This window comes from Balaenoptera physalus (assembly GCF_965194825.1).
Source record: "Balaenoptera physalus genome assembly, chromosome: 2".
Lineage (NCBI taxonomy): Eukaryota > Metazoa > Chordata > Mammalia > Artiodactyla > Balaenopteridae > Balaenoptera > Balaenoptera physalus.
Genome location: NC_138883.1, coordinates 88,330,747 through 88,345,832, shown reverse-complemented (window position 1 = coordinate 88,345,832; position 15,086 = coordinate 88,330,747). Strand labels below are relative to the sequence as shown.

Below are 15,086 nucleotides of genomic sequence, written 5' to 3'. Positions count from 1 at the left end.
ATAAACCCCCTCTGTAAATAAACCCTTCTCTAATTATTCTAATTTAAGTATTATGTCTGTTCCTGTTCGGACCCAAACGGATCTATTAGGTGAAGCTGATTTAAAATCATACCTAATCAAATGCCAGTTCAGCAAAGCCATTGCAAAATTAGAGGGGACACTCACTAGTCTAGGATAAATATAAACCACATACCTAGAAAAGATTTCTGCCACTACCTCATGACCACATTCAACCATTCCCTGGGAACTAAAGATCAGTGGGTACTACCAGAAGTCTGAAGAACACTCATTTCTGTAAAACCCATGAACAACCTGATCCTAGCATACCAATTTACAACTGGACATCTGTTTTAAAAAATTAAAATAAAAAAAAATCACACAGGACATTCCAAGGAAAAGAGAATATATGTTCTCAGACCCTTTTAAACCAACTGAGAAGCAGTGCATAGAGGTATGTGCACGGGTGTTCATGATCCTGGCATCCTGCTTGGCCTAGGATCTTGCTAATGCAACCAAGCTCTTTACATAATGGTTCAGTTTGAGAGTTAGTAACTGTGTTATACTCAGAAGCTGAATTGAGAAAAAAAAATCTGTCTGGTAGATGGTGACACTTGATATCTTGTCCATAACTTGCTGTGATGTCTGTACCCACTCATAAATTCTCCAGGTATGTGTGTGGAAGCCTTTGCAGATATGGGCTAATAGTAACGCTCTCACATGCTTACTGCCTGCAGCCTCAAGTGACAGCATGGGAAAGAGTAGGGTAAGGATGATAGGTTGTGCTAGCTGAACATAGCATTAGTGGTCACTATAGGTCAGGCCCAGCAGCAAGGGTGTTCGTGCATTTTCTCAGTGACCCTTTCCACAAGTTGTGGAAACTCCCCCAACTAAGGGAGACAAAGCTATGGAAATTCCCAGGGTCTGGGGTACTATCTTTTACCAGTTAGAATGGAAGGCGTAGATAGCTTTCAAAAAATCCATCTCCTGTGACTGTTGACAGTGGGGCCCTGGGTGAATCCTTGCTCGCCCTGGCTTGAAGTAAGAACTAGAAGAAAGAAAATGAGTCAACCCAGTACCAAATGATGGTCTGAGTAAAGGGCAAGGGCCTCCAGGTAGAAGTGACCAGAATCTTTTCAAGGTGTCCAAAGTTTTCATTTGATGATAGAATAAGAAGAACTGGTCAGTGGGTACTGTACTGGGTACCACTTTGCCAGATTCAAAGGTGTGTATAAAGCTGGTTTAAAACTGGATGGGCAAGGGTTGCTGGATAGTGTTGTAGAGGAGCTCAAGAACAGTTACAAAAAGTGTTCAAGGGAGAATGGTGATTGAGAAGCAAAAAGCTTATTAATAAACCAAAGTGGAAAGCCAAAAAGGAGTTGGAAAACCAGGGAAGGCAAGAGAAAAGTCTATCAGATGGTGGCCAGCAAACCTACATTGGAGTCAGAGGCTCTGTGCACCGAGGGATGACCAGTTCTGAGAACCATCAGCCCAGGTAGAGTGAGAAGGGAACCTAAACCAGAACACAGCCGGCTGCTTAACTGCTGAATTGTGATGGATGTGTTGCTTTGGAAAAGAACCCTCTCTCCACACAGGACCCAAATCTCTGCTTGACGTGCAATAAAAAGTCAGATCTTCTTCACACTAAAAGTAGAGATTCAAAGATCCACAAAAACAAGAGGCATCTAGTTAGTGGGTTTTCCAACCGGCCCTTCTACCCAGCCTCAACTTCTTCCTTCCACAACTCTTAATCCTTCAGGTTAGAGGTAGCGGGGATTCTGAAAAACAGTAGAGTCTCCCTAGGTAAGGCTCCCTCTCATTAGGGAGAGTCATGACTCTTTCCCCAATGGCCTTTGCAGGCCAGCCCTTTAGTTCCATTTTTAGCAAAACTTTCTCTAGTTTCTAGTATATGATTAATGCTCATCATGTAGCTCCTATGCTGACACAATTTGTCCCTATTTACATCTTCTTTTAACGATTTCAATAGGAATTTGAGGACAAAGGAGCTCTGGCTCATTTAGCTGTTGAATTCAGGCTGAGGCCCTAAAGAGAAAAAAAAACAAAAACAAAAACTGGAGGGGTTGGGGGGAGGAGTTCCCAGCAAGGATGGGCTGCCTAAAGTTCTTCACTCAAGATGTGCACTGACATGCAACTTAGTCCAGCCCAAGATGCCCTTCCAGACCTCCCTCCCAGTAACTTGTGCAGTTCACACCCACCCACCTATCTTGCCATCCCCATCTGTCCCTGCCAGGCTTACCATCATCCTCCCAGGAAATTAGAACTGTTGCTCTGATAGGGCAGCTAGAAGAAACAACAGACTTAGTAGGAGCAGTTGGAGAGCTAGGAGGAAAAGCGAAAAAGAGAAATGATCTTTAAGAACGAGAGGGCTTCCCTGGTGGCGCAGTGGTTAAGAATCCGCCTGCCGATGCAGGGGACATGGGTTCGAGCCCTGGTCCAGGAAGATCCCACATGCCGCGGAGCAACTAAGCCCATGTGCCACAACTACTGAAGCCTGTGTGCCTAGATCCCATGCTCCACAGCAAGAGAAGCCACCACAATGAGAAGCCCACACACCGCAACGAAGAGTAGCCCCCGCTCGCCATAACTAGAGAAAGCCTGTGCGCAGCAACGAAGACCCAATGTAGCCAAAAATAAATAAATTTTTTAAAAAATAATAATAATTAAAAAAAAAAAAGGAGGAGAGGTCAACAACATTCAGTGATGTGTAAGATCAGGTAGCATAGCAAATGAGAAGATGGCCGTGAACAGGTGACTGGTTCTGTTTGAAAGAGCCATTTACAGGAGAGTGACTGGATGAAAATGGAATTGCAGGGGATTGAGTGAGTGTGAGTATATATGGACCACTTTTTCAAAAAATTGCCTCTAAAGGAAAGAAAAACCAGATACTATTTAGTAAGCACTTTTTACCAGGTACTGCAAGACCTCATCAATCATCCTCCTCCAAAACCACAGGGTTAATATTATATTCACAGGCAAGGAAAGTGAGCCTGCTGGCAAAGTTAGGATTTAAACCCCAGATCTTTCCATTACTCCATGTGGCTTCTAATTAGACATGAAAGACTGGAATTCCACAGGGAACATTCCAGAATTCCAAAGTTATAATTGCGAAGAGAGTAGAGGAGAAGGAGCAGGTAACCGTGCCTGTGAATGTCAAAGAAGCTTTCACAAAGAAGAGGACAGATGAACTGATCCTAAAGGGAAAGGGGAAGGCATTTGCCAAGGGGATGTGTTTCAAGGAGTTAGAAGAGAGGGCTGGGCTACCACTAGAGGAGGAAAAGCATACTTGAGTGAGCCAAGCATTTTGAAAGAACAGTATGATTTACTGTCGCTGAGAAGCAGGGAGCATGTCGATGGATGGTGGGAAGAAAGCATGCAAAGAAGACAGAAGCCAGGTCATTTAGACTATATATCATGCTTAGGAATTTCAGTTTTATCTTGTAGAAAGCAGAGACCCATTGAGGAATTTAAGCAAGGTAATAACATAAGTAAAATATGTATTTTTTAGAAAGATCACTCTGGAGGCAGGTGGTGAGGGATGGGCTAGGGGCCAGTATGGAAGTAACTGAAGGTGCAGGGGAGGACTGATAGGAGGTGAATGGCATAGGTGTTTGTTTGTTTGTTTGTTGTTTAATTTTCAATTTAATCACAGTATGACACTAATTCCTTAATATCAGTTATCTAGTCAGAGTTCAGATTCCCCTGATTTTCTCATAAGTGTTGTTAGTTTTGTTCTTACAGTTTGGGTTTTGAATCTGGATCTTTTTAAGGTCCATATGTTGCAGCTGGATGAAGCTTCTTTCAAGTGTCTTTCCATCTGAATGTCCTGCCATCTTTTATTTGTTGAGGAAAGTAGGTTGTTTGTTCTGTAGGTTTCCCCCAGGCTGCATTTTGATGATTGCATCCTTGCGGTACAATTGAACCTGTTACTCCTTCCCCCTGTATTTCCTATAAATTGTAGGTAGAGTTAGAGACCTGATCAGATTTCATTTTCGGGGGGGGAGGCGGGTGTGCAGGACTGTGTCAGAGACATTGCATGCTTTTATCAGGAGGCACAGGCTGTCTCTATTTTTGAGATGTTAGCATTGACGACTGTTGCCAGGATCTCTTAATTCATTAGGAAATTCATGTTTTTATTATAAACATTTTATTCAGAATCATATGAACCTTGCTGAATTTTGCTCATGAAATTGTATCTCCATTAGGCCACTTTAATTCATTAATCAGTTTTTCATTAAGGCATTGAATTATTTTAAATTATTTTCCATTTCCACTTTAGAAGATTTTAAAAATCTCTTCTTTTAAAACTTTGTAACAAAGGCATAGGTGTTTGAGAAAGAGGATCAACATCAAGGGGAGGGAAACTGGGATGACAAATGAGGTTCCTTCAGTGAGTGACTCAGTCAGGGTGATAACATGAACCAAAATAGAAAAGACAGGAGGAGGAACAGACCTGAGGAGGAAATGTGAGTTTATTTATCTTTGTGTGCCTACAGCCCAGCCTGACTAGGGCCTGACTGAGTAGAAAAGTATCAAACCCATGCTGACAGAAATTTGGTTTTAATGTTTAATTTGAAGTGTGTATGTCACACCTAGATGAAGGTGTTTGGTAAGTGGTTAGATATATAGGCCAGAAGCTTCAAACAAAGATTCAGGCTTCAGATGTGGCTTTAGGAATCAAGACATTAAGTGTAAGAGTGAGAAGAGAAGACAAATGACAAGCTCTGGAAAACAACAGACAAGAAAGAACATCCAGAGAGGTAGAAGAATGAGGAGGGGATAGTGCCATTAAAATCAATAAGTGAGTTTCCAGAAAGAAAGGGTCAGAAGGGTCATGCTGCAGATGCCCAGTGAAAGTGTGTGTACATTGGACTTGGTAAGTACGTTTTCATTGCTCACTTGAGTAAAAGATTTTCAGCAGAGCAGTGATGGTGAAAACTAGATTGTACTGGGCTGAAAATTGAATGGGGAGGTGAGAAAAATGGAAAGAGCAAGGAAATCCCGCGTTTCCAAGAAACTTGGCCATGAAGGAAAAAGATTACACAAGTTTGAGATAAGGTTGATTTTTGAGGAAAGAAACTTGAGTATATTTATAGATTGAGGGAAAGGATAATTGAAGAGGTAGGGGAAAGAGGCCCTGTTGAAGGGGATGGAGAAGGGTGGCGTTAAGAAGATGGATAAAGAGGTTGGCCTCAAACTCAGGCAGAGTAGGCCTTCTGATAAGGAGGGGAAAAGATAAGGATTCATGCAGGTGCAGGTATATTTAAGTTGGAACATATGGGAAGATAACTTTAATGTTTAAACAAAAATAATAATATTGTAGTATGGGGTTTATAACATATGTGAAAGTAAAATGTATAAACATAAACAAGAGTAATATAAAGGCCGGAAGAGGACATACAGAAGTATACTATTATAAGGTTCTTATACTATATGCCAAGTATACTATTATAAGTTTCTTATACTATATGCCAAGGGGTATAATATCACTTGAAGGTAGACTTGATAAGTTGAAAATATACACTACACGGGACTTGCCTGGTGCTCCAGTGGTTAAGACTCCATGGTTCCACTACAGGGGGCACCAGTTCCATCCCTGGTGAGGGAACTAAGATTCCACATGCCGCATAGGAAGGAAAGAAAGAAAGAAGGAAGGAAGGAAGGAAAGAGAGAGAGAGAAAGAAAGAAAGAAAATATACACTACAAACTCTAAACCAACCACTAATATAGCAAAACAAAGAGTTATATACCTAATAAGCCAATAAAGGAGGTAAAATGGAATCATTTAAAAATATTCAGGGAGTTCCCTGGTGGTCCAGTGGTTAGGACTGCATGCTTTTACTGCCAAGGGCCCGGGTTCAATTCCTGGTTGGGGAACTGAGATCCTGCAAGCTGTGCAGCACAGCCAAAAAAAATTTTTTTTCAATTAATCTGAAAGAAGGCATAAAAAGAGGAAAGGGTATTAAAGAGGAAAGGCATTTTAAAAAAAAAAAGAACAATGGAAGACATCTGTGTTTATGGATCAGAAAAATTAATATTGTTAAAATGTCCATACAAACCAAAGCCATCTATAGATTCAATACAATCCCCATCAAAACTCCAATGGGGGCTTCCCTGGTGGCGCAGTGGTTGGGAGTCCGCCTGCCAATGCAGGGGACACGGGTTCGTGCCCCGGTCCGGGAGGATCCCGCGTGCCGCGGAGCAACTAGGCCCGTGAGCCACAATTGCTGAGCCTGCGCGTCTGGAGCCTGTGCTCCGCAACGGGAGAGGCCGTGACGGTGAGAGGCCCGCGCACCGCGATGAAGAGTGGCCCCGCTCTCCGCAACTGGAGAAAGCCCTTGCACAGAAGCTAGGACCCAACACATCCAAAAATGAATAAATAAATAAATTTATAAAACTAACGCAACATTGTAAAGCAACTATACTCCAATAAAAATTATTAAAAAAAAAAAAAAAAAAAAACTCCAATGGCATTCTTCACAGAAATAGAAAAAACAATCCGAAAATTTGTATGGAACCACAAAAGACCTCAAATAGCTGAAGCAATCCTGAAGAAAAAGAACAAATCCAGAGGTATCAAATATCCTGATTTCAAACTATACTACAAAGCTATAGTAATAAAAACAGTATGGTACAGGCATAAAAAGACACATAGACCAATGGAATAGAATAGACAGCCCAGACTTAAAGTCCCACATATACAGTCAGGTACTATTTGACAAGGGAGCCAAGAACACCCAATGGGGAAAAGATAGTCTCTTTAAACAAATGGTGTTGGGAAAACTCGATAAACCCATAAAGAACAATGAAACTGGACCCCTATTTTATACCAATCACAAAAATTAACTCAAAATGAATCAAAAACGTAAACATAAGACCTGATACCATAAAACTCCTAGAAGAAAACACAGGGAGGAAGCTCCTTGACATTGGTCTTGGCAATAATCTTATGGATAGGAAACTGAAAGCAGAAACAACAAAAGCAAAAGTCAACAAGTGGGACTATATCAAACCTAAAAGCGGGACTTCCCTGGTGGTTCAGTGGTTAAGAATCCGCCTGCCAATGCAGGGGACATGGGTTCCAGCCCTGGTCTGGGAAGATCCCACATGCCGCGGAGCAACTAAGCCCGTGCGCCACAACTACTGAGCCTGAGCTCTAGAGCCCGTGAGCCACAACTACTGAGTCCACGTGCCACAACTACTGAAGCCCGTGCACCTAGAGCCTGTGCTCCGCAACAAGAGAAGCCACTGCAGTGAGAAGCCCGCGTACCGCAACGAAGAGTAGCCCCTGCTCACCACAACTAGAGGAAGCCTGCGTGCAGCAACAAAGACACAATGCAGCCAAAATTAAAATAATTAATTAATTAATTAATTTTTTAAAAAAACAAAAGCTTCTGTACAACAAAAGAAACAATTAATGAAATAAAAGGCAACCTATGTAATGGGAGAAAATTTTTGCAAACCATATACTGGATAAGGGGTTAATATCCAAAATACATAAAGAACTCATACAACTCAATAACAACAATGACAACAAAAGATACAATTTAAAAATGGACAGAGGAACTGAAAAGACATTTTTTCCGAAGAAGATATCCAAAAGGCCAATGAGTACATGAAAAGATGCTCAACATCACTAATCATTAGGGAAATAAAAACCAAAACCACAATGAGATATCACCTCACACCTGTTTGAATGGCTATCATCAAGAGACAAGAGATAACAAGTGTTGGCCAGGATGTGGAGAAAAGGAAACACTTATACACTGTTGGTGGGAATATAAATTGGTTCAACCACTATAGAAAACAATATGGTGTTTCCTCAAAAAATTAAAAATAGATCTACCATATGACCCAGCATTTCCACTTCTGGTATATGCCCAAAGGAAAAGAAAACAGGGTATCAAAGAGATATAAGCACTCTCATGTTTACTGCAGCATTATTCACAATAGCCAAGATATGGAAACAATCTAAGTGCCCATCAATGGGTGAATATATAAAGAAGATGTGGCATATATATATATGCAATGGAATATTATTCAGCCATGAGAAAAAAGGACATCCTGCTATTTTCGACAACATGGATGGACCTTGAGAATATCATGCTAAATGAGGTAAGTCAGAGAAAGAAAGACAAGTACTGTATGATCTCACTTATATGTGGAATCTATAAAAAAGCCAAACTCGGGAATTCCCTGGTGGTCCAGTGGTTAGGATTTGGCACTTTCACTGCCGGGGCTCTGGTTCAATCCCTGGTTGGGGAACTAAGATCCTGCAAGGCTTGTGGCATGGCCAAAAATATAATAATAATAAAATAAATTAAAAATAAAAAAGCCAAACATTAAAAAACAGAAAGTAAATGGTTGTTACCAAGGAATGGGGTGGTGAGGGGATAGGACAGATGGTGTTAAGGGTACAAACTTTCAACAAGTAGTAAATAAGCCCTAGAGAACTGATACACAGTATAGTCAATATAGATAACAGTATTGTATTATAATCATCAATCTTGCTAAGAGGCTAGAACTTGAGTCCAACTACTAAAAAGAAATGATCATTATGTAACATGATAAAGGTGCTAGCTATTGCTACAGTGGCAATCATATTACAAACATAAGTATATCAAATTAACATGTTGTACACCTTATCTTTGCAGAATGTTATATGTCAAACATATTTCAACTTTAAAAATTACATTTAGTTGCAATCCAGAGATGAGAGGAAGGATCTGGGTAAACAGTTGAGCTAAATTCTCATTGATTGTGAATTGGGCCTTTACTTTTTATTTTGTCTAGTTTTGTTTTGTGGAGCCAAGAGTGACAAATGAAATTATAAATGCTTCCCAAATCCTAAATTTTATCATTAAGAAAACTTTCATAAAATCAGTGGCATGGGGTGACTTTAATTGATGAGAGGAATGTAATATTGGGTAACTAGTGAAAAGACAATCTATTCTTAATGGATGACTGGGAAAGTTAACAGTGGAAGAAATAAATTTGATATGTTGAGAAAAGAAAAGAGCAGTGGAGCCAAATAAAAACAAATAAATAGCTGGGACTTCCCTGGCAGTCCAGTGGTTAAGACTCCATGCTTCCACTGCAGGGGGCGTGGGTTCGATCCCTGGTCAGGGAACTAAGATCTACATGCCACACGGTGCAGCAAAACAAAACAAAACAAAAACATACACACACACACACACACACACACACACACATAGATAGCAAGATGGTAGATTTAAATCTTTAAATGTAAATGGCCTAAAAATGCCAATTAAAAAGCAGAGACTGGAAGGTTAGCTTTAAAAAGCAAGAGGGAGACTGCTCTTTTTCTGAGAGAATGGAAAAAAAAAAGAGGACAAAGACAAAGAAAATTATAAGTGATGAATGGGGGTCTTAGTAACAAAAATACTTAGTCTTCTTAGAAAGGAATGATATTGGATTATATACAGTGGAGACTGTATAGCTATTATATAGCAGTGGAGATGGGAATGGGTAAGAAAAAATGGGGTTGAGAATTTGTAAAGAATAGAAGTTTTAAAACAACTACTAAAGGTAAATAAGCAGGTGAGTCCACATGTAACAAAGTGAAGTGCCAAACCACTGAAGACGGCTCAGGCAGTCCAGTTTGGCACCAAAGTTCCACTTAATTGTTTTAAGTTGTGATGACTTTACTGGGCTCCACGTGAAGACTAGGCCTGTCTGAACAGAATTTATAGCTGAAATTCAGCAAGATTTAAAGCAATATTAATGTGGTACATGATCATTATCCTTTTTTTCCTGGTAATTGGCTTGAATGAAAAAACCATTCACGTAAAAGAAAATTTTAATGATCCAACTCTTCATTTCTGGAATCAAGAACCAGAAGAGCTAGTATTTAGAAGACAAGCTAGAAAAAGTACATGACTCTTTTCCTCTAGGGCAGAAGAGCCCTTCTCAGGTCTACTGGCCCTTCCGTCAGCCAGACCTAAACTTAGGACAGGATGCTTCCCTGCTAAGCCAGCCCCAGGACCCTAGCATCACTGTGGGGGTGGTGGTGGGGGCATAAGGGCATATGGCTGAGGGTCTGTGGGACTGAGGGAGAGAGGGATGCTCTTATGAAGCCTAGTTTCCTTTGCTTTCAGCAGGTATACCCTCTATTTTACCGAAATTCAGTCTCTCTCGCCCTAGATCCTTTAGCACATCTCTGATCCAATAGCTTCTGAGCCTCCTTTCTAAAATCTTAGGGAAAACTGGCCTTCCCGCTTACCAAAGCAAATCCTCCAACTCTTGATCTCAATTCCACCTCCTTGCAACTCCTAAGGGCTTATCTGACAATTATTTATCTCACTATCTCCATCCTCTTCTATTGTCCATTCCTTTTCTTTCTTTGACTCTCCCGGCTCCTTCTTTCAGCCATCAGATGTGCTCAAGCTCACTAGTTCTTTAAAACAAACACCCCTCACCACCACCGTACATTTTTGAATTCTAACAACAACAGAAAGAACCTTCTTTAAAATGTTTATGCTTTGCTAAATTGCTTTATAGAAATGGCTAAATTCAGAAAGAGTAATGAAAAGAAAGAGAAGCTAAAATAGTTTGCACTGAAGAATCAGATTAAGGATATCCTGAGGAACCAAGAACAGAAGAAAGGATAAAGACAGGGGTACGAGTATGTGTCCTGAGAATGGCTGGCCTTAATCAGTCATCAAATCTTGTCAATTCTACTTCAAAAGTGTATCTATTGAACTCTGAATATTTTGAATTTTTGAGTATATACTATGGGTAAAGCATTGTACCAGGTGCTATAGGAGATAAAAGGATGAAATAGACATGGATCCTGCCCTCAATGTATTTACAGTCCAGTTTAGGGGATGCAATATACATATAAATCTGTAACACAGTGTCAAAACTTTTAAGTGTTATTAGAGAAGATCAAATAGAAATGTTATGGGAGTTTTGAGGAAGAACGGGCCTCTTTGGACTACGGCCAGTGAGGTTGAGGAGGAGGAAGACCATTTGTGATAATATCATGGACATGATTGCTCTTGAGTTGGGCCTTAAAAGATATGTTGTATCTGGGCAGAAAGATGTAAAATGAAAAGATATTTCACTCAGAGGGAATGATGGAAAACATGACACAGAGGCAGGAAATGAAAGGTTATATTTAAGGAACAATTGAGGGTTAATTCTAATGCATAGAGGAGCATTAGAAAGGGAATTGTAAGAGTTAATTTTGGAAAGTCAAGTTAGGTACAAACCATGGTTGGAGAGCAGGAGGAGTGGGGAAGACTTGAATGCCAACCAGTGGGGAATGATAGAGGTTTTTGAACAAGGCAGTTCAGAGTCATGCTTTAGGCAGTTCTGGTAGAATCTATATAAGATAGGTGTGTAGCAAGTGGGAAGGACTGGAAACAAGAATCTTTATGGGTGCTATTTGAATAGTTCAGCAGAAACGAAATGAGTTTCAAAATCCAGATTCTACTATAGGTGGTAAAAGAAGGAAAGCAAACCACACACAGAAATACAGAAAGTAAACTAAATGGGGAAAATGTATAGCTTTACTAGGATTCAAAGAAATGCAAGTTATAACTTTAAAGCATGATTTAACATCTATGTAACAAATTTTTCATCTGAGAAAACATAAAGTTGATGAGATTTGAGGGAACTGGACACAATTATACATCAGAGCAGTTTAAGATACCAACAGCAACCTGACAAAATGTAGGAAGGTCCACAGACTTCCCTAGTGGTCCAGTGGTTAAGACTCCACCCTTCCACTACAGGGTACACGGGTTCCATCCCTGGTTGGGGAACTAAGATCCCGCATGCTGTGCAATGCAGCTAGAAAAAAATAAAATAGAATAAGAATTCAAGCCCAACATTGTAAATCAACTACACTTCAATTTTTTAAAACGAAATTTAAAAAAAATTTAAGCCCAGTATTAGAAGAGTCAAGAGCTGATCAACAGCTTCATGGAACCCACTCCCTAACTTGGGCGGGGCACTTTAAGATGGATCTATACTCTGTCTTTTCTATGCCCAGCACAGTCACTGGGCTAAATATAAACCAATTATCAAACAATCTTCTAAAGGCTCCACATAAGTCAGAAGGTTTAAGTTTAATAGAGAAAGACACAGCCCTGTGTTTAAATAGGCTTTAATCTATAGGTAGCCTGACCACTGTCTCAACAACCACCAGGCACACCAGGACACGTCACTGGAAGCTGAGCCACAGCATGGCAGGTGCAAAGCAGGAGGCCCTGATGCTACTGGAAGAGGCAGAGGCTGACTAATATGCCATAACTATGACACCAAGCTTCTGGTTTATAACAAGACCGGTCATAAATCTCAGGACAACTCCTAATTATTTTGCTACACTTTACTGTTACCTAAGCTCTTAAGGGTCTCTCTTCTGTGTGTATGGTGGAAATCTTATGTAATGATGTGCCATTGCCCATCTCTTCCCAACTCCTCATTCAATGACATCCCATTGGTAGCTTGAAATAAGCCATGTTGAGAGTATTTATACTACAGGCAAATGCTACAAATCAAAGGTTGATTTATTATTTTGTCTAGATCAAGAAGCGGCAAACTATGGTCTGTGGGCCAGTCCATCCTTGTTTTTATAAATAAAGTTTTAAGAACACAGCCATGCCCATTTGTTTAGTATCATCTGTGGCTGCTTTCCCACTAAAATGGTACAGTTGAGTAGCTGTGGCAGAGACCCTATGGCCTGAAAAGCCTAAAATATTTACTATCAGGCCCTTTACAGAAAAAGTTTGCCAACCCAGGGTCTTACTCACTAAGGCGAGCAAAAATATGAACCAATATTCATGGCAAAACTACTCTTGGAGAGCCAATTCTTAAACATTTACCAGCACATCACTGGGTAGAGTTCATATATAGACCTAAGCAGTCTGATTCTAGAATTCACATTAACCACTATATTGCTAAACAAAGTATGAAATATTATGTAAGCATGAAAAATTTATAGAAAGCTTGCTGTCAGTTCATAGAAATGTGATGTATAAAATAAGTGGAAAAACAAAAATATAAAGTAGTAATGTCCACATTGATATATATCAATTTGTATACAGACGTGAAATTCTGGAGAAGAAAACAGAATTTAAAAAGTTAAGCTTGTTTTCTCTATGAAGTCACTTAGTTAATTCCTAAAAATAAAGAGAAGAAAACGCATATCCAGGACTACCCTGGTGGCGCAGTGGTTAAGAATCCACCTACCCATGCAGGGGACACAGGTTCGAGCCCTGGTGCGGGAAGATCCCTCATGCCGTGGAGCAACTAAGCCCGTGTGCCACAACTACTGAAGCCTACATGCCACAACTACTGAGGCCCGCGCACCTAGAGCCCATGCTCCGCAACAAGAGAAGCCACCACAATGAGAAACCTGCGCACCACAACGAAGAGTAGTGCCCGCTCGCTGCAACTAGAGAAAGCCCACGTGCAGCAATGAAGACACCACACAGCCAAAAAGAAAAAAAAACACAGATCCATATATCCATATATTCCCTTTAGAAACTATCCAATATCCTCTTCTAAGCTTCTCAACGTATGACTTCTGCACTTTTTTATAAATACCCAGACTCTTTTCCACACCGTGGAACACGGCTTCCATCGGACCTATTTTACCCCAACAACTTCTACAGACATTACTTCTGCGACTATAACCATGACCAAATTCAGAGATTTTTTCTCCTTGTCTCCTGATACACAGAACATTGTGGATTGATTGTACCTTCATTCTTGAAACTTTCTTCTCTTTTGACTTTCAAGACTGTACTTTTTACCTTTCTCTATTATCTCTTTTGGTGGGTCCTTCTCCATCTTTTTAAATTTCTTATTTCTCTTTCTCCTCATCCCCAAATCTGAGTATTCCAAAAGAGCTATTTAAAAAAAATTATATGGGTAAGTTAATATCTAAGCCTCAATTTTCTAATTGAAAAAGGGGACTAAAATTAGTACCCACCTGTTGGCATGAAAATTAAATGAATTAATTTCATAAAGCATTCTGCACAATAGCAAGTACTCAATAAATGTTAGTTGTTGTTATTCTCATTTTTGTTCTTTTGTTGCCAGTCCAACCAACACTGATATCGCTGAACTCATTACTTATGGCACAGATTTATGTAACAATTAATTACATAAAAATGTATATGTGCACTTGGTAACAGCAGGTGGCTGTGAGTCTTATTTCGACAACAAGATCATAAGCTCCTGAGAACAGGGCAAGTTTGACCTCTTCTGAGTCCACCAACCATACTAGCCAACCCTAGGCTTTAACTGAATCAATGCCAGAACACCTGTACCTCTGTTGAGTGGGAGGTTCCAATCCATCCCCAAGGCTGTGTCCTTGCTCTTCAGTCTTCCTGGGTTCCTCAGGATTTATTCCTTCTTCCTGTAAGCACAGGTAGAGTTGAGGTCAGTCATAAGGCCCTGCCAGGGGTGATAGGGATTGCGAGCAACCAAAGACCCTACATGAGGCCATGCATCGGCCCACAGAGATGTGCAGAAACTAAACTGGTGAGTTACCGTAAGCTCCAGCCCTGGGTTCTCTATGCCAGTCTCCACTGTGGACAGAGCAATGCCCTCTCTCCCATTTGTTTTCTCCATCTCCTGTTCTCCTGAAAAACAAATTCAGACCCAAGGCTGAAAGATTAGTTGTTCTATAATATGGGGCCAGATAGAACTTTTAGGGCCAGTTACCCACAGGAAAACAAAACTAAAAATATTTAGAAAAAAAAAAATTTAGAGATTTAGTTGATTTGTTTAAGAACTGAGAATTGAGAAAATTGGAAACATAATTCTAAAATAAAAAACAATGAAATACAGACTTCTACTTCCTATTGTGAATAGCAAAGGAAGGAGAAATAAGATAGGAAAAGAGAAATGAAGGGCAAGGGAACTGAAATGAATCAGTGGCTCACCCAGGGCTCCAGGACCTGGACTAAAAAGGACCCTCTTCAGTCCCCTTAAGGAATGGTTAGAGGGCAACTACTCCCGTTAGCCTCCAGGTGGCCCCACTGAGCTGTGCTGAGTGAGAAGAAAACAAGAAGGCAGAGGGCTGGGAAGACCAC

At 40.4% G+C, this 15,086-nt stretch overlaps 1 protein-coding gene across 3 annotated transcripts in view; it reads right to left on the bottom strand.

The window, feature by feature from the left end:
- SLC28A2 (solute carrier family 28 member 2) overlaps positions 1 to 15,086 on the bottom strand; it is a 120,804-nt gene that overhangs the window by 86,407 nt on the left and 19,311 nt on the right. For 2 of the 3 annotated variants that reach the window (XM_082450090.1, XM_082450091.1), the window contains exons 2-3: positions 14,542 to 14,633; positions 14,313 to 14,407 (exon numbers count right to left, since the gene is read on the bottom strand). In XM_082450090.1, the coding sequence (XP_082306216.1) occupies positions 14,313 to 14,407; positions 14,542 to 14,633 (187 nt within the window). The remainder of the gene's footprint in view (positions 1 to 14,312; positions 14,408 to 14,541; positions 14,634 to 15,086) is intronic. The other variant, XM_082450089.1, reaches the window with a different exon arrangement.